Source organism: Pleurotus ostreatus (genome assembly GCF_014466165.1).
Source record: "Pleurotus ostreatus strain PC9 chromosome Unknown scaffold_5, whole genome shotgun sequence".
Lineage (NCBI taxonomy): Eukaryota > Fungi > Basidiomycota > Agaricomycetes > Agaricales > Pleurotaceae > Pleurotus > Pleurotus ostreatus.
Window position 1 is genome coordinate 2,461,411 of NW_023503160.1, and position 20,792 is coordinate 2,482,202.

The following is a 20,792-nucleotide window of genomic DNA, read 5'->3' on the forward strand; positions in this document are numbered from 1 at the left end:
ATGTGTAGTGTGTGTGAGTGGCGGATTAACTGCGGTTCCTATTTCCATTATTCTTCTTCTTCGACTGTGCTGGGATTTCAACGGCGCGCTGACATACTGGGCACCTCCCTGATACGTCGATCAACCACGGATCTAAACACGTTTTCTGCCAACACAGAAGTCAGAGAAGAGAAGGGTAAACGTAGAAGCGGAGACCAACGTGGAAAACATGACCGCAAGCTAGCAGTCGTAGGGGCTGCGCACCCTCTCCGGCGTCCGTCAACCTAAGTTTATCCTCGTCACTCTCCGAAGATGGGGTCTCGACCCCGATCTCCTGCACAGCAGCAGACGGCTCGACGAGTGTCGTGTTGGCGTCGGTCGCGGGGGGCTCTCCTACGAGCGAGTCAGCCTTGCCCTCACCCGATGGCTGGCCTTCATTGCCCGACTGCACACGTTTAGGTTCTTCAAAGTCCATCAAACAAATCGCGCACGCCGCGCGGTTTCCTTCCAACTTTACAAACGGATATTCGCACTGCTCCCATTGGTTCTCCCACGTTTGAGGATCTTCAGCGCCCTTTCCTGACGGAGACTTTGCATCTTCCCCACCCTCGCCCTTCTCTGACGTCGACGTGGCCAGTTTCTTGCGCGATATCCGTAGGAATTTGAACCGCCGCGAGGGTGTTGACGGTTTTACGGTTGTCTTTGGCGGGTAGGCATGTACTGCCTCAGGGACAGTAACGGGTGATTTGGAATCCTCGGGGGATGGTGGAATGTACATGACAAGTGGGATACGGTCGACCACCGATTTGGGCAGCTTACCGATTTCTGGCTTGATGAGAGACGGGTTCTGCAAAGGGTGCCGCCCTAGGCACATCAGCAGGATGTTCCAGCATAACTACGCAGGATATCAGCAGAAATGTTAGATAACGGGTCGTTGTCCACGTACGAAGAGAATCGGTGCGATAACGAAGACGACGAATCCGATTAGGACTACCTCGAGGACCATGATGTACATTAAGCACAAGATCCCGAAGACAAGCCACCAGAGATGCGGTGACGAGAAGCGACATGTATTGATTGATGTATACTCCAGGATATGAGCAGTGAGGAACCAGCTGAGCGTCAAGAGAGACGACAGGAGCGAAAGTCTAGATATGGCAAGTCATGAGTATCGCGACAGCGCCTCTGCCTAGACCAGACGAACCGCGTGTACAGTATAGGACGGATCGGGGGTGGGGGTGGATCGCGCGGATTACGGCCGTCCATAGTCGAATTGCGGGACGGCCTGCTCGTTGATGCGGGTGCTGGTTGACGGCGTAAATCAGCATTAGTCTGGTTCATTGATGGTTCAATGTTGGCAGCTTCAGCATCATTAGGGGCTGGTCTGCATAGACTGTTAGGTCATCCAGTCAGAGGAAGCCCAAAAGTACCCACCCTTCACGGTCCCGTTTCCAACCCCAGTAAGTGAGAACGCAGGCTAGCGCTACCCTCCCCACCCACAGACAGCACCAAACACCCAGAGGACGAGAGCATGCTGTCCATTCTGTCAGCCCCGGCATCGTTGGACTTTCCGTATTTGCTGAGACGGCCAAGAGTGCCACGATCACCACGAACTAACGAAAAGCACATCAGCACGAGTCACTGAGTATGCAAAACACCAAGACGAGCCTGCGCAAAGCCAAGCGCTAGATTCCATAGCAGAGACACGAGGAGTCGGCGTGAGTGCGATGCGCCCCGTCCATAGCCAAAGAACGCCATGATTTTGCTGTACCAGGACAGGTTGTGCTGTCGTTGAGGTTGGTTCAGCAGATTTGCGGCCCCACGGTGGTGCGCTTGGGCCTCCTCCATCTGCTGCATCATCAACGGCGGGGGTACCCACATCCCGCCGACGGTCGCGGCGGCATTGTTGGCGTCGGGGGGAGTCACGGACGAGGGGTTTCCGATAGTAGAACGATTCATAATCTGATCCCGTCGAGCATCGCTCAACCCCAGAGGATGCTGGGAATGACGAATCCGGTCCCGGTGATGGCGCCTGGTCGTTCTTGGGGGTTGCAAATCGCCCATCGACCGCACTCTGCGCAGGCCAGCGACCGTATCAGCGTTCCTTGCGTCCGTCGACATTTGTGATGAGTTATTCATGGTTGATGGGCTGAGCAGCGGTCGAGGTCGAGCGCGAGGCAACTCCAGAGGGGTGAAATTGACACTGGAATTGAGTACGTGTCGCAATCAACTGAATGACGCGACAGCTTGCAAGTACGATGAGGAAGGGGGGACAAGAACAACGACCTCTGAGCGATTTGTGACGGTAGGACGACAGGCCTGTTGAGGAAATAGGCGCCAACTCAGGGAAACTACTCCTCAGTTGATTCCAGATGCGATTACAATGCAAGAAAACATGTAGTAAGACAACAACAGCAGTAATAGACAGCACTCGACAGTAATGTATCCAATTTAATATTAGGAGGTAAAATATTGAGAATTACTTCAGTTCGCGCCAGAGGGGCGTCACAGCTTGCGCAACGGTGTTAGCCGCGACCTCCAGGCAGTTTCGGTCCGTCTCGTCTTCAATGCTGTTGAGAAGGCCACGAGAACGCCATCGATCGGGGTGGAAGCGCCTGTGGCATTTCACAACGAAGGGTTTGTAGTCTTGGGGCTTCATGTGAAGCTTTACTTGATGGAAGAATTTCTCGACATCTTGCCATTCGATGTCCTCGGCTTTAAATGACATGGGTGGATGAAGAACAGGCCATGGGATATCTTCGAATGTGAGGGGAGAGCTGCGGGAGTATTTAGCTTCGTCGAAGGCATCGCTAAGCACCTTGCAGCGCTCCAAAGCTCGTTGAACGGTCCAGGGGCCTGCCGACCATCGTTGCTGCCGCTGTCGTCTTTCTCGCTCTTGTCGAGCCTCTGCCTCCGCTCGTCGGCGTCTCAGGGCCTCTTCCTGTCTCCTTTCCTCTGCCTCCCTCTGAGCCCTAGCCTTTTGCTCCTCCTCTGCTCTCTTAGCCTCCGCGGCTCGTCTTCGGGCCTCTGCAAGTCGCCGTTCTTCCTCTGCTTGTGCTTGCTCTTGTTGCTTGCGTCTGGCCTCTGCCTCCCAGAGCGGACGATCTGCCTCGAGCTCAGCCAGTTTCCGCCGAGATTCTTCTATAGATGCTAGCCTCGCAACTTCCTCGTCATCGATACTGTCTTCTTCGTCAGCGGCTTCGTCTTGTTCTCTATGCCCGTTCTCGTGGTGTGTACCATTTGTAGCTGGGGGATCTGTTAGACAACTTAGCTGTACGTTCGTCCAACGTTGTAGGAAACTTACCCTGGATGTCGGCCATGACAGATTCCATGATTTCCTGATCTCTGGCTCGCCGTCTCTGCTCAAGTTCGGCCTCCCGACGCTCCCTCTTCGCCTTCTCCCTATCTAGACGTTTCATTTCTAGCTTTCGCTTGGCAGCGACAGGGGACACCGTTCGAGTACGCTTCGAATTCACGTTTGTTGCATAGTTGTACGCGTTGCGGTCTTCCTCCAATGGTTCAGTGTAGTCTGGGTCTTCTCGGGTTGCTCGGATGGAGTTATATAAGAATTCGACTGTATACCTTGTAAGCATGAGGCATTTCGGACATGTGTGACTTTACCTTTTCTCTTCGCCTTGGTTTCCGAAGGTGGTGCAGTAGTGGAACGTTTGGGCGACGGAGTCGTCGGGACGGGGATATCAGTCAAGTTTTGCAAGTGGGACAACTTCTCTGTTCGGTGATCGGTCTTCTCTCTCCTAACCTTCCTGTTTTCTTGAATCATCTTGCGCAGACGTTCCACCCCAGGGTTCCTAGCACCGGCTGAGGCGGATCGAGAGCGCGAGCGACGAGGCGGGGGAGGAGGGTCATCTACAACCATGTCATCCTCGTTTTCAGACGAAGACTCGGCCTCTTCTACGAATGCTCTCTTCGATAGACGTTCCGAAGAGGGTGATGATCTGCGTTTTCCGTTCTGCTTCTCCGGGGTCGGAGGAATGGCAGTAGGTTCGCGAATTGGTGGCTTTCGCGTTATCATCGGTATTCCTGGTGACGCGGGCACGTAACAGTCGTACTCTGGATCCAGCTTGTATATATCCCATTGGTCGTGGGACAGCTCGTAGAGCTCGCTAGTGACATTAGGACAAGTTAATAGCTTATGACAGATTTAAAGGCTCACCCATGCTTACCCGCAAATGTCTACAACGCGAGGCCACGTCCCCTCATCTACAACACCGTCCTCCAGACGCGCTTTGGGCACGAAACGCCAACGACAGTATCCACTCGAGCTGATTTCAATTACAATCCTCTTTGGACGAAGAGGGGTATCGTTAATGTTTATCTTGCGTACATCGTCGACGTCAAAGTATGCAGAAGCAGCGCGAGCATCGTGCGTCGCGAAAATAAGTTGTCCGTTAGACCCCCTCAACAGGCGAGTGCGTTGCGATGGGTCTAAGAGGCCCGGTATAAAACCTGACAGTATCCGCGGAGGAGGAGTGGTCGATGAGCTTGCTACTGGACTGGCCATTGCATGGACGCGCAATGGTGGACGGTGGACTCTAAAGTAGAGAACTTTTCGGAAATAATTGTCCAGTTGTGAAGACAACGCGGGGCACCACGTGACCATGATCATTATTGCCACTCTCGGAAATCATCGTCACGGCGTCACACCAGCGTGACTCGAACAAGTCTGCAACCTCAGAAGTGTAAGAACCGTTTTATTCAACAGCGTTCATACGACGCGGGTTGGCAGCATTTTTCCTTGTCCGGTGGTCACAGCAACACTTAGAATGGGTTAGAAGCCCTTGGATAACGGTCCACAGCTGAGAGGTACTACTGACACTAATTACGGGGTTAATGCTAAATTTACGCCTTAGGGGGTATCTTGTTGCCTGCGGATAGGATTATATCCACCCGTCGCCGTTACACCTTCCGTCGAACGATGATTGGTGGGTGTTCAGGCGAAAATGCTTCCGGGCAAGGCATTGCTCCAATATGCCGACTTATGGCCCCTCTTTCCATTCATTCATAACTTCCATGGCCGTAGTAATTAACAATATGATGTTCACCTTTATGAAACTCAAATTGCGCACATATTTCACCAAGAAGGCAAAGCCTGTCCCCTCGGAAGGCGATTCAGTTTCGAACATTGCCAGTACGGTCAGTCCAAGACAGCCGGCCTCGCATGATCGACTGTAGTCTAATGCATGCTGCAGTCTACAGGGATCAGCAGACAACCCAGGTCGTTCTCCCATGTACAGGGCTGGAAGCAAGTATTCTCCGAGACGCAGGTCGTTCCCAATTGCTCTTGTGTCTTTTGCATGACCATGAGAGCCCACGACGCTCATGATACCCATGAGGTTAGCACTCTATTTCTCTTCGGAGATGCTCAAACCTGATCTCAGCCATTGCATATAGGTACCTACAAGCCCCTCAGACGGGTCTCCGCGCCCACAATCCCACTCATGTACCCCTTCAGTACCACCAATGGCTAGTGTCTACGATGTGCTATACCCATCGAGGCGCGCTCCCTTAGAGCCCAGGGGGGATATTCCTACTTCTACCACGGCTGCTACTCACGCAGGAACGCGACCTCGGAAGGTCCCTGCCGGTGGTGAGAGATGTGAGCCGCGCCCCACTCGGGCCCGCGTAGATGGCTACTTCACTGGCACCATCGATTCCTTGGACACGCCTCCACCGTACTCGAAAAGCGACCCTATACGCAGAATAGGCTCAGCTCCCTATTACACGTCTTAGTTTTTCCGTTCCCCTTTTCCTGTATTGACTACCATATATTCATGAAATTGTCCTTGTGCGATTGGTGGGAAAGATTCCGCTGCAAATAGTTACCGCTCGATTGCCGGAGTGTCAGTTCCCACGTGAGCATGACGGTGTGCAATCGGCGTCGAAGCATGAAAGGGCTGAACACGTCGATGCCTTAACCTTTTCTTCGCTCCCCCACCACTCAGTCGTTCGTTTGGGACGAATTTGCACATTCCGCATTGCTGCAACAATGGCTGTCCCTCGCAGTTTAGCTCGCGCGTTCGCCACGTTTAACGCCGCTGGAAAGTCGGGTCAAAGGTGAGTTTGTGCACAAGAATATGCCGTGTTTGCCTTTTGAGATAGTTCAAGCCCCACAGGTACCGGACAGTAACGTTATGGTTGACTTTGAGCTAACGCCCTGTTTCAGCAATCGTTATGATGAATATGGGAGGTCCCTCGACGGTGTGTTTGGCTATTGCGTCTAGGGTGCACGCTTAGACTGTGTCAATGTCACTTCGCAGGTACCGGAAACCCACGACTTCTTGAAAAATCTGTTTTCGGATGGCGACTTGATACCTCTGCCGTTCCAGAGTGTGCTAGCTCCGTTTATTGCGCGAAGGAGAACGCCGCAAATAGAGAAGCAATATGAGGACATCGGAGGTGGTTCCCCAATCCTTCGTTACACGCAAATCCAGGGTGAGGGCATGGCGAAACTTTTGGACGAGCTACACCCGGAGACAGCACCGCACAAGGCGTATGTAGCGTTTCGTTACGCGAAACCACTTACTTCGGAAACGGCGCGGCAAATGAAAGCGGACGGCATCAAGCGTGCCGTCGCATTTACCCAGTATCCGCAATATAGCTGCAGTACGACGGGCAGTAGTCTCAATGAATTATACCGCCTGAATAAGGCAGGGGAATTTGGCAATGATGTAGAGTGGAGTGTTATTGATCGCTGGGGTACACATTCGGGTTTCATTGAGGTAGAGTTCTCACCAAGATCAGTTAATTGTCTTCTGGTGCTAAGTCGTTAATTCTACAGTCAGTAGCCCAACGCGTCGAAGCTGCGCTCGCCAAATTCGCTCCTACAGATCGAAAAGATGTCGTAATACTGTTTTCGGCCCACTCGCTACCAATGTCTGTTGTAAACCGTGGTGACCCTTACATACTCGAGGTGGCGTCGTCCGTGTCCGCTGTGATGGATCGCTTAGGACAGTCAAATCCATATCGGTTAGTGTGGCAGTCCCAGGTCGGACCGCGGGCTTGGATGGGGATGCAGACAAGTGAGGCGTTGAAAGGGCTGGCTCGCTTAGGGAAGAAGCACGTCGTCCTGGTACCTATCGCGTTTACGAGCGACCATATCGAAACGCTATACGAGCTAGATCTGGAATACGGAAAGGAAGCAGAAGAGGTGTGCTTTATCCCTAACTTAATTGCCTACCCTGCTGACCGTTCCTCGGCAGCATGGCATGGAAGTTCATCGTGCGGAGTCGTTGAACGATTCTCCGGTATTCATTCGGGCACTGGCCGATATGGCTGCCCAGCACCTCCGGGAGTACAAAGCAGGGACTATCGGACCAACGAGCGTCCAATTAGGCCTGCGGTGTCCGGGTTGTACGAATGCAACATGTGGGCAACAGAAGAGCTGGCTCGCGCAGGGGAAGCGGTGATATGTAGTAATACGGCGCATTTCAATTATGTTCATACCTTTTTTCTGAGAACCCCAAAACACGATCAGCTAAGAACCACGAAAATTCCGTGAGGTTGTTTAACCTGCACCTCATGTTTGTCCGATCATAGCTCCGTCACAAGAAGAAAAAAAGCACGGACAGGAAGCAGGGAACCAAGATGTAAGTGCTCCGAAACGTGCACTGAGCTGTCACCAAAAACCGTCGCTGAGTCAGCCATGTCTGAGATGAATACCGCGAAATCCGCTTTTGTTTCCAGGCGCTTGGGTGCGCGAATAAAAGGAGCCCGGGCATTCATCAGTTCGTGATTCAGATTTCGGATTCAGACATGAGCACCACCGTCGTATCATCTCCTGGTAAAGTACTGGTCGCGGGGGGATACCTCGTCCTGGATCCAGCTTACTCGGGCATCGTCGTGTCCACATCGTCCAGATTCTATACCATCATTCAACCCGCGGCAGCCCCAAGCCATGCGAACCAGATCCAGGTGCTCTCCCCCCAGTTCACCCAGGCGTCGTGGCGCTACGATGTGACGGTAGAACCCAAGCTTTCCGTCGTGCCCAATCAAGAGAAGTAAGTATTGCTTTGTCCCATGCGCTAGCCTTTAATCTTTGACCCGATGTGTAGCTCCAGCAAGAATAAGTTTGTCCATCAAGCTTTGGAAAGTGCAATACTTCTTGCTACCGAAATGAAGGGTTCTTCTTCAGTACTCAGTGCTCTTGCCGCGGGGCTGGACATCACCATTGCGGGGGACAACGACTTTTACTCCCAAAGAGCAAAGGTCAGCGCTACGGTCACTTCGCAATGATGCTCGATTTGACCGATCAGACTGCCAGCTCGCCGAATTAAAGCTTCCACGAAATTTGGAATCCCTTACGAAAATACCTCCTTTCGCTCCGACTGGAGGGTCGTTGGCGCAAGTACATAAGACCGGACTGGGTTCCTCAGCAGCTCTCATCACCTCCCTCGTTTCAGCACTTCTAGTCCACTTCTCAGTCATCTCTTCCGCTGACCTCTCCGAAGACTCGGAAGGACGTCATCTAGCACACAATCTCGCCCAGTACGTGCATTGCTTGGCACAAGGCAAAGTTGGTAGCGGCTTCGACGTTGCAGCAGCAGTCTTTGGTAGCCACCTCTACACCCGCTTTGACCCCTCCGTACTCGAGGACCTCATGACAGGCGACACGGTGAGCAGCTTATCACCACTGCATTTCGCCGTCCATTCTCTAACCAGGTTGACAGACATCACCACGTACACTTTTCCCAACTCTATCGCCGAAGAATAGAGCATGGAATCACAAGATTCGCCCCTTCGCTTTGCCCCCTCTGACAAGGATCATGCTCGCGGACGTCGACGCTGGCAGTGATACCCCATCACTGGTCGGGAAGGTGCTGAAATGGCGCAAGGAAAACGATGCGGAAGGTAGCTCCTCAATCTCGCTTGACATCCCCAAGGGCTTAACAACACGTCTCTTCGTTTTCCAGCGCATGCACTTTGGACATCAATTGATCAATTGAACCAGTCCCTCGCCAGCATTCTGACACGGATCTCTGAGCTCCATGATAGGGATCCAGCTGTGTACAGTGCTGCGGTCAAGTACCTTTCCTCTCTGCAGCCAGTCCAGGTGATTACCGTCTTTCTGATTTCATCATTGTGCCTCACACCTTGGCGTATGCAGTGGATGGCCAATCCATGGACGCCACCTGAAGAGGAGGACATCATGACTGCATTCTACGATGCCCATCAAACGTCAGAGGTGCGGGCTATTACGCGTGGCCCTCGGCTACAAACATCTAACGGCATGCTTCCATAGGCCATCCGTGCAAAAATGCGCGAAATGGGGCGCTTGTCAGGGGTGCCCATAGAGCCGTCTGAGCAGACCAAACTTCTTGATGAATGTGTACGGCAGGCCGGTGTTATTGGCGGAGGAGTCCCCGGAGGTACGATTTAACCTATTTACGCCGCGAATGCTATTGGCTGACTCTTTTGCCCGAAGCGGGTGGTTTTGACGCCATTTGGCTTCTGGTGTGCGACCCCGTTGATTGTTCACCTGATCAGAGGCCAACAGAGCGGATCGAATACGTTTGGAGCCATTATGAAAGTGTGTCGCCGCTGATGGCAGTCGAAAGCAAGGCCAAGGGCTCCAGAACGGAGAACATCGATGACATTATGGGACTCAAGGACACATTGCACCTTTCATAACCAGGTTCCAGATTTTCTTTATGTATTAGAATGTACTGAGTACGAAATGGATACTATACTAGATATTTACGCTATTCCATCGTAATGGCTTTACATGCAAATTTTAGCATTACCTGCTGGAGTCCAGACCTTGCCGAGAGCAAGGAAGAGAGAAATAGCCATGACGACAATGCCAAAGGCCGCACACACGATGGCTGGAAGTTTTGAACGGCTAAGCCAGTGATCGCTGGATCCCGTAAGTTTGAGGTAACACGCGGCGGGAAAAATGTAAGCCAACGCCGTTGCAGAGACTCCGCCAGTGATCTCCAGCATGACGCCCAAGTCGCACGTTATCAATGAAACTGCGATGACCGGGGTTAAATTAGGATGGTGGCTGTCCCGCGTTATTGTTTGTGTACGTACCGATCATCGAGGAGCATAGAATGGTGGTGGTGAAGAACAAGTGCCTCTGTTGATCGAATCCTTCATGAGAAAAAAAGTATTGTTCGACGACCTGGCCGCTTAGTTAGTGCATGAAACAGCGCGGCAACGGGGATGTCGCAAAAAAACTCCCCACCTCGCGGCAAACAAATAACTCCAGGGGTAAAGTGGTGAACATGTTCAAGCCAAAGCAGAACCGTGCTATGTTGATGATGGTATCGTCCTGACTCGCCGGGTGAGCCAAGGCACAATTTTAGAGAGCGGAGACACATACCCTTGGGAAATTATTGAGGATATTGCCTTGTGTTCTATCCGTAAATACCACATAAGCGGATATAGCGAGGATGCAACATGAAACGAGGGAGATGAAGGTCGAAATGTGGGTTACTTTGGCGAATCTATCTAGCGTTGGAGTTCGCAGACTACCGTAGATGAGAAGGGAGTTGTGATGGCAGACGAATGCAAAGGAGATCACCCCAATGGCCTGGAATACTCCGCTGCCGATGAAAGTGAACCGTTTTGATGGGTCGCCTTTTAGGTCGTCCGGAACATGAGGCCCTTCAACGAGCACAGCGCCAACAATAATGAGCATGCCAACCAGGGCTAAGCCTGATGCGCGAGAGAGCTTGTGGATATCGCGGTATAGTGATAGAGGGTATGACACGGTAACTGTGCAGAACGCGATGACGAACTGTCGATTCGTGAATAGCCAGAGAACGGGTACAGTATGCAGGGTGGGGAATAATGAACGGATAACATGGGGAATGGTGTCGCCTATGATGATGCCAAATGCACACATGCCTATAGACGCTGATGAGTACAGCACATCATGGCTAAAGAAGCGATTTACCTCCGAATGCAAATGCAAATTGAAAGAATGAAACAGCTGCGCGGCCGCTGGGGCCAAAGCAACGGTCCATAATTTCAATGTATGACTTGCTTCCGCTCAGTTTGGCGTTTACAACGATCAGGCGAATCGTCCAGTCCGTGACACCGCACAATATGACAAGGAGCACCAAGCCAACAAAGAAGCCTGCCTGACTCACGGCGTACGGCAGTCCTGCGACAGCAATTCAGAAATAGACGGGTGTGCTCAATCACTATACCCACCGATTATTCCTAGGGGAGTATGAGGCGACGGTCCGTTATGACAGTTGAGCGACACGAACCTGCGCCGAGGATAGAATTGGCCATGTTAGCTATTGAGTCGACCATGTTGCCACCAGCAATTCTCTGCGCTGCTACTTCGTCAATGTCAATAGGTTCGCCCTGCGAGTGATTTCCGTTTCCATTGTACAATGGTATTGATGCATCCACGCTTCGTCTGACTGCCGAGGTTTCGACCAAACCGACAAGGAGGGGCATTCTGCGGTCATCCCGTAGCCTCGTGGACACTGGCCGTATCCTTGCCAACTCGCTGTCGTCTAGTTCATCTGTATCTGCCTCAAATTCTGGAAGAAGTGAGTGTTTGACGAGCTTGGCTGCACGCCACGACGCACCTGCCTCTCTACTCGAAGTCGTTGACCGCAGCGGGGGTGCAATCACCTGCACCTCTTCCTGGAAGCGAACCCCATGCTCCGGCTTCAGTGTAGGTTCATTGAGCGCGCTGCTCTCTTCGTCGAAATCATCGTCCACGGCAAAAATTGTGTTATCTTGCGAGCTGAGGAGAGGTTGATTTGCTTCCTCCTGGCTGGCTCCTGCTCTATCTCTTGCTCGCGTATTTTGAGAGAACATGGGGCATGAGGGGGTACTGAACGCTGACGGGACCGCCACATTGATTGGCTGGCTGTGACGCGTGACTTTCTCCTGTCCCAAGCAGGGGCCTTGAGGGGTAATGAGTATCTCGCTTTCAAGCTGGCACGTCGAAGAGTACGATTATCATTTATTATCTAGCAATGGTATATCTGGAGCAGTTATAACTCTCTTTGACTTATAAGCGATAAATGATACAATGTAAATGACCTTCTAAGTTTATCAAGAAACCATGTCTCTAGCTTGAGTTGGATTGCGGGCAGAATACGAATATGAATCTCGCGAGGGATTGTACTCCCTCAGTACATTGCTAAATCATTCCAAGTGCACCGCTGGTTATGAATAAGTCCATGTCCGTTGCAATACATTGGTCACAGCAGGTCCCAGGAAGCTTTCAGCTCTAAACGTGCACTTCATCAAGATTAAATTGTAAGCTCGTATTCACCCCCATGGCGCTGCTATGGACACTCGTATTCGAGTTCTCCCTCGGAATTTATCTCATCGCCCCCTATGGGTCACTGTCAAATAACCCCTACACTCCTATTACCAGTATTTGTGAGCGGGCTTCGCACAGGACAATTCGACAGCTAGATTATGACAGAAAGTGTGGTTGTAATCGCATTGCAGCAAGATCTTACAGTGCTACTTTTATGTGGAATTGTCTGAAATCAATATTTCGATGATTCGTGGATAGACGCTGGTCGCTGCGCACAAGCGCTTGGTCGCCGCCCAGAGGAGTGAAGCCAACGCCGTGTTAGCCAAGTATATTCACAAGTGTCTTTGGTGCGAGCCAGCTGTAACGCTAATTCACCACTTTATCTGGGCTGGTTCCCAATTTACCATTGCCTTTTCACCTCAAGCAACCACCATCATGACTTCTCGACTCGCAACTCTCGTTTGGCTTGTGGGACTCTTGCCTTTGTTCGCCAGCGCAGACCGCGCTTCAGTCGAAGATTTGGCGCAGCGCTACTCTTTGACGACCAGCACAACTCTGCCCTTTCCCACCGCCACGCAGGCGAACGCAGACACCCAGAATCTACTCGTTCAGCAATGGTCACTTGGGAAAGGCCGTATACAAGACGGGGCTGACAGACTAGAGTTCGTGGCCGATCCGTTTCCTCGCAACAGCGTCCCAGGATCCACACAAAATGCGACTGGGCCAGTTCTTCAGGCAACATATCCCGCTGGCAGCTTCTCTCATGAATCAGGCGGCGCTCAGTTCTACAACCTGTGGAACAACACAAATGGAAACCCGTTCCAGTCCATGATCGTATCGTACGAGTTGGCCTTTCCCCAAGATTTCGACTGGGTGAAAGGGGGGAAGCTGCCTGGGCTGAGGGGCGGCCTGAATTCGACGGGGTGTAGTGGTGGCAACGAGCCCGACGGGCGGGATTGCCTGAGTGCACGGTTAATGTGGAGAAGGAATGGAAACGGCGAAGGTGAGCATGGGCAGGCTAAGGTTAGGCGGAGTCCTTCTCAATAGCGCTCTCCAGCCTACCTTTACATACCGAAACCCAACGGCCTCTGTGACGAACGAAGTATCTCTTGCAACGATGACTTCGGTATCAGCGTTTCTCGAGGATCCTTTGTATTGACACCCGCGCAGTGAGAATTACGTCTCAATCTCGACCATGGACCATGAACTCAACTTCACTAGATGGTATCGCATCACTATGCTGGTTCAAGTCAACAACCCCCCAAACGTTGCCAACGGTAACCTCCGTATATAGTGGGTGCTCACTCCGTAACCTCGGGCATGATCAGCTAATTGTCTACTCCGTTCAGTTTCAACGACGAAGAAGTCATACGCCAACAAGACCTCCAGTTCCGTGCTGTGGACTCGCTCACCGTGAACGGATTCTTCTTCTCGTGAGTCTTCTCTTGTCCTTGCTTGGCATCTTCTGTGCTTATCTATGATTTCTTAGCACTTTCTTCGGCGGTTCGTTCCTCTCTTGTTTCCTTGTACATCGGAATCATACTGATAGTTTTTTTGGTCGTCATACAGGAGGTGACAATAGCTGGGCAACCCCTCAGACCACGCACACTTACTACCGCAACATCCGGATGTGGGGTGGATCCCAGCCCTCAAACCTCACAGGCCAAACCGTGAATGCCGCATATCACCCAGCTGCGTCCACAGCAGTAATCAGCTGTGTGGGCGTGTTCTTGCTCTTCGTAAATACCCTCGTATAGACACTGTCACCAACACTTCTGGACTTGTGCATAACTGTCTTTAGTACCGTATCGATATTACTCACTCATTGGACAATACAAGCAGTATTAATGTTATGTGACCAACTCGAAAGTTGTTAATTCGACGCCCCGCGTGCGTTTGGCGATGACCTCGACACCATTGAACCTCCTGATGCTGGGTATGGCGAGGGCGAGTACTTCCATGATGGCGTGTTCGAGTTGACGAGAGGGATAGGTTCGTGGAGGGGTATCAATTCCTACAGAGAGGTCTGCGACCTTCCAACCCGTATACTGAATTCCTTTCAAGCTGCGGATGAACGTTCCCTGTAGAAGATTATGAGTAATGAGATCAAAACATGTAAGGGGAAAACGTACGCTTCGGGCTTTCATACCAAGGGGGGAGATGCGGATGGAAAGTTTCTTGAGGAGAGGGAATTGCGTCGCCAGCAGGTCAATCACCGGCTTGTCGAGGTCGGCAATGCAGATATACAGTTCGCGGAGGGGTATAGGTGTGGTGAGGCACCCTACCGAAAGTGTTGTTGCCAGCAAGGAGAGCTCGTCGTAGTTCATGGTCGTTCCGGTCATTTTGAAACTTCGAAGACCTACGCAGAACCTCGCTACCTGTTCAAAGACAGTTTTCAAGGGATCAACGTGGTACAAGAGCCCCAGACGAAGGGAGTCGAGGGGTATCGGTGAGATGGATTGGAAGAGCCGTGGCACCCAGGATGTTTCGGAGTAGTCGAAGCTAGAGTGTGTGTCGGCCCCCAGCGTCAACTCTCTGAGCGTGTCTCGATGTGAGTCGATGAATTTCTGGAAGATGGCGATGTCGCTCATGTGTATGCCATCAATAGGCTCACGCACACATAAGTGCCGCAGACGAGAGAAATGTCCTATGGATTTGAAGGGATCAGAGAATTTACCGAAATGAGAAGGACCACGCATACCTAGACCTTCGAATAGTGGTTTCAAGTCGTAAGGGGCAGGCGGCGAAATCGAGAGCGCCTCCAACGTAGGAGCCAATCCATTCACAAATGATAATAAAGCCGCTAAAGACTTCAGGTTCCACTTCCCGGTAGTGAAGGTCCAAAAACCGGAAACCAGCGCGATATCTAGCGATGAGAGGTTCTGCAGCCTCGGAGCAAGGAGGAGAGGTATCCGACGAAAGGTCCTTGCCAATGAGTCCCCGGTCCAGGTTCCAGGAGCGTCACGGTTAGTCTCTAGGTTTGAGAGGGGTGTGAGCAACCTGTAGCACGGGAGTTAGCGAGCCTACTCCCTTACTTGTAATTTTGGGCTCATCGTATATTTGTGGATCCCAAAACATGGAGTACTCTCTGATGTTCTTCAAATGTGGAATGCTAGCCAAAAGTGTCTTCTGTGTCTTGCGCAGGTACGGGTCTTGTCCCGATTTAACACCGAGTTTCGTTAATGCCCTACTGACAATGCTCGCTCTGCTTTGTCGGTTGACCGCAAGCCATACATTATACTTGATAAATTCAAGAGAAATTCTGAACTTATGGACGCGGTGGGCGATATGTGGGACCCTGAATTAGTCAATAGGGGAAGTCGTCGAATTAGCTCGTCTTATGTACTCGCAAGCACAAACAGACTCGGTGAGAACACGTACTGCAGGCATTCCAACGGCGGCGTGACGGTCGACGGGTCGACGTCGATCGTTCCATATTTAGCTGTGAACGCTACTTCCAGGAAGATTCTGTTAACGCTATAGAGCTTGGTCAACTGGGAATCTGGTACGAAGCTCGCAATATGTTGCCAAATCTCAGGAGGAAGAATGGGCATCATAACGTCGCGATGAGAAGGTCAACTATCGCTACATTTATACGATATTCGGATATACACAAGGGGTTAAGGTTGTACAGCCTGGGCTTGACAGATACAGTGTTGCCAGCAGGTAACGGTGTGCCGCACTTCACACGGAAGGAACGTTTGCCTGGACTGCCTTCTTCCTCCTCTTCAACTCGTTATAGTTTAACCCAACATCCCTAAGACCCATAGTCCTGATGAGATGCTCTGCAGCCATAAACTTGACCTCTTCTGCGCTTGCATGGCCGTGGTCCATGGCGCTCATGGAAATAGTGTCTTCTTCGTCTAGTGCTATCGTACACTTGACCTCCCCCTTCACCTTCTCAGTCCGATATTTGACCTTTTTACCGATTTTCGATGCCCACAACGAAACTCTGGACACCGGGTGCAATACATCCACCCCATCGTCAACCACTCTCTCCAAGATATCTGTATGGCCGAGCCTTCGAAGCACTTGCCTCACGACATCAAGGTTTCCAGAGGTATCCAGAAAAATGGCGCCTATGAGACTCTCGACCATGTCACTCAGGAATTTGGGTGCTTGCAGGCGAAGCAGAGCCGCCCAAGGGAATATAGTGCCACCGAAGAAAGCGGTTTCGAGCTCGTTTCGCATCTTCTGATACCGCGCGAAAGTCTGAGCTTGATCGTCAAGGACGCGGGGGCTGGAGTGAGCCAAGCATTGCCACAGATACACTCGTTGGGTTTCGTGTTCGAGTCCTACCAGACCACGGCCTTTGGTTCTGGGCATATCAGTGATCAAGTCGATGTGGGTCTTAAGACAGATATACGCTAGCATGTGTGCATTGACGAGTGCTGACCGGCGTAGGTGTATGTGACCAGGGCTGTATAGCTTGCCGGGTGCGTGATAAAGATAGTGGGTCACTATCATGTCGAGAACTGAATCTCCAAGGAACTCCAAGCGTTCGTAAGAGACGGTGCGCTCGTTCTCTTGGTGACTAGCATGGCTGAGAGCCTCGATGAGCAAGAATTTCCGATTAAAAGTATATCCAAGCATTTTCTCCACGTTAGACAAGACGGTGGGCATGTTCTCGTCGTTCTCTTCTACCCGGGAGAAAAGGGACGAAATGCATTTTGGGAGAGGTTCCCATTCCATACCGAGGCCAAATACGCGGATACATTCAAGACCAAGTTCAAACCCTCCGTGAATGTAAGATGCGCCGATCAATGCCTCCACGACGTCAGCCAAGACTACGACCTCACATAAATGTAAGTATTCGCAAGATTAGAATGTACATACCCTTGGTCGACAACTCTTGAGTGTTCGCTTGGCTGTTCTTTTTCCTCCTCTTTTTCTTTTCGCCCACGACTCCACCTTTCACCTTGTGGGCGACTTTACCGCCCTCCCTCCTTTTATCAGTTTCCTTCCGTTGCCTGGTTTCGGGAGAACTGGTAGGGTTGGGGGGAGGAGCTGTGTTAGGGGCGATAACAGGGGCCGAAGTCGAAAAATACTCCGGTTTCCATTTCTTCCCCAACATCCTGTTGCGAATGATCCAAGTATAAAGCCCCCTGCCTACAGCACTTTTTGCTAGCCGCACATTCGACACGCTGTGATCTTTGCGTTTAGTAAGGTACCCCTCATGCCAGAGAGGGAATTTGTGTAACAGCTGAATGCTCGTGGAGAATTTGAGCACCGTGTCACCGAGGGTTTCTAGCCGCTGGTAATTGAAGCGCTCTTGGGACACAGGAGCAGTCGTTGCCACAGTCAAGAGATCGAGGGGTATAGCATGAAGAGGCGTCGAACGAAACAAGGTGTCACGGAGAGATTCGACGGTTGCAACCATTTCTATCGCTCGCAGGACAGAGGGTAAAAGCATGGAGTATTCGACGTCGCTAGCCGAATATAACACGACAGATGACTGGTCCGGGGATAATAACAGCTCGGAGGAGTTCACCTTCGGTTGCGTTGCGGGGGTAGGAAGTAGGAAGTTGGTGCGAGGTGGTAGATGGCGAGCGACAAGCAGTGGATATCTGATCTCCGGGACGCCATGCTTCGCATACCTTTCCGAGTATTGTCTTTCTTCTTCCTCGTTCATCCGGTCAAACTTCCACCGCACAAACTGACAAATCTTATCGAAACCAAAGCCCATTCGCAGTATTGTAACATCTTCCGGATACTTGAAATTTTCTCCAAACATCCTTGCGTGAGCAAGAAAGTGATACTTTCGAGCGAAGTCGCTGAGCTGGTCCTGCTCAAGTAGCCATTCGCGTCTAGTATCCCATGGCTGGTCACCCGTATTATTGGCAGGGAGAAACAAGTATCGAAAGTCGAGATCGTCCCATTGCATCCGGGAACCATGAATGCACCAAAATAATCGTCGAGTGAACACCCGGGCATCGTCTACGGTATCATTCGTGGGTAAATCATCCAGTGTAGTCCAGATGGCCTTCACAGGTAGACGGCCGGGACGATACAACGTTGGCCCGCCATCGTTCTCCCAAGTCGGAAGACGACGACGAGTGAACAACAACAGAGATGGAAGACCATCGACCGTCAGTCGAGATGTCCACCACTTCTCTTCTTCAGAGAGTGTGCGGTCAGTCGACTGCTGTCCGATCCAAGGATCCATTTGCACGGAAACACTAGCAGTGCTCGCTCGCTTCTCTACGTCTTTGAGCATTGCTTTCACCTCGTCCTCCAATTGGGGTTCGGCTACACTCGTTAAAGGAAGCAGGTGGTCATTCAACATCCCGGCGTGGTAGAGGGCCTTGTAGGCCTTGAATGCGACATGGCGTTGAGCAAGAGCCTTCTTCTTGTATATCCTGGGTACTTTGAACACTCGGAGTTCCAGGGCAAGGAGTTTGGGGAGAGTAACGGTGGCACCGAAAGGTCCTTCGGGAGGTTCGACGGCGACCTTGTGTTCAAATGCGTGCCATCCTTCAGGCATATCAGGAGGGTCGATATCGTATATAGGCTGGTGACTTGCATGACCAGAATTGGGCATCACTGCACAGAAGTGCTCCAAGTGCCCTATGGCAGAGTGAAGAGTAAGGACGGCACTACGTTTCCGTTTCGCGTGAGGAAGAAGTACGTCAACGGCTGCGATAAAGTCTCACCCAGTCGATTCAATCCTCAGCATCTTATCCCCGCCATCGCCGTCGCCGTCGTCACCCTCTGGGTCTTCATCGAAGCTTTCCTGAATGCGACGAACCTCCGCTTGCCTTTGACGCTCGCTGTTGTAGAGAGCAATCATCTCTTGCTCCATCTTTTCCCATTCCTCCACCGATTTCTGATCTGAGCTGTCCGACGAAAACATCAACGTAAACGTGCTCCTCTTTCGCCTTGCTCGGCCCCGACTTTGAGCCCAGCTAGCCATGTTCGGGGGTGGGTCCCATCGAATGACGCTACCACACCCTTGGACGTCGATTCCTTCCTCCGCAACTGACGTCGATACGAGTAGATTGATTTCCCCAAGTCTGAAGTCCATCAAAATCTCATCTTGTGTTTGTTGGAGGAAGGCCCGAGTGATATCGAGGAACGAATGGCGCTGATAGTTATCGGAGGACCCAACAAGGCATCCAACCCGAAATTGGTCCTTCGTGTCGGGATGGTGGCGTAACAAGGTGGCTAGACCATAGACGATGTCGCGCCTTCGCACGAACACAATGCCGCTGTACGCTTCGTTTTCCGCCTCCGCCTCCGCCTTTTCCTGGAGCAAACGCGCGATCAGGACTTGGGACTTGTGAGAAACATCATCGATGATATCGTCTGGATCATATGAGATCTCTGTCGCCTGGACCTTGGCGAGTTGCTTTCCCAAGTACGCTTTCTCTGTTTCTCGCCAACTGGGGAAGAGGTGATTATACTGACCGCCGCGGAGCGCATGGAACTTTGTCAAAACTTCTGCGATATACCAATCAGCAGCCCATCCACCAACATCTAGACCTATGGCTTCGGCCGCTCGCTTGAAGTCTCGCAAACCCTTCTCGGAGAAGGTATCCTTCTTGGCTATCGCCTTCGAAAGCCTTTGGTCAAGCCGAGGTCGCTCGGCCGCATGATTGGGCATCTGTGCTAACCGTTTTCGAAGGAGAATGACAAGGGGGTCGTCATCTATCTGCAGGGAATTAACGACGTGATCTAAAGAGGCGAGATTCGTAGAGAAGAAAGTGCCATCTGAACTCGGTTCATACATGACGTGGGTGAAGGTAGGGCGATAGACGTGTCGAGTCAATTCTTCACGGTGGATCTGTGGTGCTCTGATCGTACAATCTAAGTTTGCTTCGAGAGATCTGAGTATGAGGCCAGGTCATCTGTGGTACATGATAAATGGCGAGATGCAAACTTACCTAAACGCGCGCTCAACGTTACCGCCATAAACTGGACTCGCAGTCAGCCCCAAGATCACAGGTCGCACAATGGCAGCTGGACCATCGCCTTGTACCTTAGGCGGAAGGTGAAAGTAGAATTCTTTCATTATTTGATTATATGGTTCATCTCCAAGCGCATGGTGGGCCTCGTCGAACACGACAAGGCTGATATCTCTACCCATGGAAACATATCCGTGCCTGAGAGCATTAAGCAATACTTGCGGTGTAGAGACAACGACCTTGTTTGTGGCTAATAGCCTGTCCCAGAGAGCTTTGTCTTTCCACTGATCGGGCTCTGACGCGCCAGAGATGAAGCCTACGCCGACGGGGATTGCTTTCGCAATAAATGTCCTTTGTTGCTCACATAAAGTAACGGTCGGCGCAAGGAACCAGGAAACCTGCGCATACACCGACCGGTGGGTGCCACACCGACTAATACATTCAAGTTGATACTCACCTTGATAGGTTCCCGCTCAACTTCAGCCCTGATTCGTAAGATCGCGATATGAGTCTTGCCCGACCCTGTATCCAGCGCGATTATGATGTTCTTCCTCATGCTCTCTTCAAGCATTTCCTGCTGATACCCTCTCGTGTGAGGTAGCGCGACCGTTGGCGGAAACGTATCAGCCATGATCAAAGCAGGTTATGGTGAC

The 20,792-nt window shown here is 51.6% G+C and overlaps 9 protein-coding genes across 9 annotated transcripts; 4 read left to right on the plus strand and 5 right to left on the minus strand.

Moving 5' to 3' along the window:
* Positions 1 to 25: 25 nt before the first annotated feature.
* On the minus strand, positions 26 to 2,118 carry PC9H_007917 (uncharacterized protein; the record flags this gene model as incomplete). Its single annotated transcript, XM_036777440.1, has 6 exons — positions 26 to 145; positions 200 to 874; positions 926 to 1,127; positions 1,184 to 1,363; positions 1,421 to 1,592; positions 1,638 to 2,118. 6 exons carry the CDS (start codon positions 2,116 to 2,118, stop codon positions 26 to 28), a joined length of 1,830 nt encoding a protein of 609 aa, XP_036631060.1.
* A 340-nt stretch (positions 2,119 to 2,458) lies between these two features.
* On the minus strand, positions 2,459 to 4,501 carry PC9H_007918 (uncharacterized protein; the record flags this gene model as incomplete). The annotated part of the gene is made up of 4 exons (XM_036777441.1): positions 2,459 to 3,234; positions 3,284 to 3,553; positions 3,601 to 4,103; positions 4,164 to 4,501. 4 exons carry the CDS (start codon positions 4,499 to 4,501, stop codon positions 2,459 to 2,461), a joined length of 1,887 nt encoding a protein of 628 aa, XP_036631061.1.
* A 509-nt stretch (positions 4,502 to 5,010) lies between these two features.
* On the plus strand, positions 5,011 to 5,730 carry PC9H_007919 (uncharacterized protein; the record flags this gene model as incomplete). The annotated part of the gene is made up of 3 exons (XM_036777442.1): positions 5,011 to 5,133; positions 5,190 to 5,333; positions 5,392 to 5,730. The coding sequence occupies 3 exons, from the start codon at positions 5,011 to 5,013 to the stop codon at positions 5,728 to 5,730; spliced, it is 606 nt and encodes a 201-aa protein (XP_036631062.1).
* A 256-nt stretch (positions 5,731 to 5,986) lies between these two features.
* On the plus strand, positions 5,987 to 7,406 carry HEM15 (ferrochelatase hem15; the record flags this gene model as incomplete). Its single annotated transcript, XM_036777443.1, has 6 exons — positions 5,987 to 6,054; positions 6,106 to 6,113; positions 6,164 to 6,198; positions 6,258 to 6,719; positions 6,779 to 7,147; positions 7,200 to 7,406. The coding sequence occupies 6 exons, from the start codon at positions 5,987 to 5,989 to the stop codon at positions 7,404 to 7,406; spliced, it is 1,149 nt and encodes a 382-aa protein (XP_036631063.1).
* Positions 7,407 to 7,752: 346 nt separating this feature from the next.
* Positions 7,753 to 9,627, plus strand: ERG8 (phosphomevalonate kinase; the record flags this gene model as incomplete). The annotated part of the gene is made up of 8 exons (XM_036777444.1): positions 7,753 to 7,997; positions 8,052 to 8,205; positions 8,261 to 8,611; positions 8,667 to 8,847; positions 8,910 to 9,049; positions 9,104 to 9,181; positions 9,239 to 9,365; positions 9,422 to 9,627. 8 exons carry the CDS (start codon positions 7,753 to 7,755, stop codon positions 9,625 to 9,627), a joined length of 1,482 nt encoding a protein of 493 aa, XP_036631064.1.
* Positions 9,628 to 9,717: 90 nt separating this feature from the next.
* On the minus strand, positions 9,718 to 11,781 carry PC9H_007922 (uncharacterized protein; the record flags this gene model as incomplete). The annotated part of the gene is made up of 7 exons (XM_036777445.1): positions 9,718 to 9,968; positions 10,030 to 10,120; positions 10,184 to 10,270; positions 10,322 to 10,848; positions 10,898 to 11,107; positions 11,217 to 11,498; positions 11,547 to 11,781. The coding sequence occupies 7 exons, from the start codon at positions 11,779 to 11,781 to the stop codon at positions 9,718 to 9,720; spliced, it is 1,683 nt and encodes a 560-aa protein (XP_036631065.1).
* Positions 11,782 to 12,670: 889 nt separating this feature from the next.
* On the plus strand, positions 12,671 to 13,992 carry PC9H_007923 (uncharacterized protein; the record flags this gene model as incomplete). The annotated part of the gene is made up of 6 exons (XM_036777446.1): positions 12,671 to 13,238; positions 13,293 to 13,404; positions 13,457 to 13,528; positions 13,585 to 13,668; positions 13,725 to 13,738; positions 13,805 to 13,992. 6 exons carry the CDS (start codon positions 12,671 to 12,673, stop codon positions 13,990 to 13,992), a joined length of 1,038 nt encoding a protein of 345 aa, XP_036631066.1.
* Positions 13,993 to 14,085: 93 nt separating this feature from the next.
* On the minus strand, positions 14,086 to 15,792 carry PC9H_007924 (uncharacterized protein; the record flags this gene model as incomplete). The annotated part of the gene is made up of 5 exons (XM_036777447.1): positions 14,086 to 14,316; positions 14,368 to 14,882; positions 14,937 to 15,209; positions 15,271 to 15,533; positions 15,617 to 15,792. 5 exons carry the CDS (start codon positions 15,790 to 15,792, stop codon positions 14,086 to 14,088), a joined length of 1,458 nt encoding a protein of 485 aa, XP_036631067.1.
* A 127-nt stretch (positions 15,793 to 15,919) lies between these two features.
* DCL2_1 (Dicer-like protein 2) lies at positions 15,920 to 20,770 on the minus strand (the record flags this gene model as incomplete). The annotated part of the gene is made up of 6 exons (XM_036777448.1): positions 15,920 to 17,022; positions 17,147 to 17,690; positions 17,790 to 18,831; positions 18,889 to 20,061; positions 20,119 to 20,537; positions 20,597 to 20,770. 6 exons carry the CDS (start codon positions 20,768 to 20,770, stop codon positions 15,920 to 15,922), a joined length of 4,455 nt encoding a protein of 1,484 aa, XP_036631068.1.
* Positions 20,771 to 20,792: the final 22 nt, after the last annotated feature.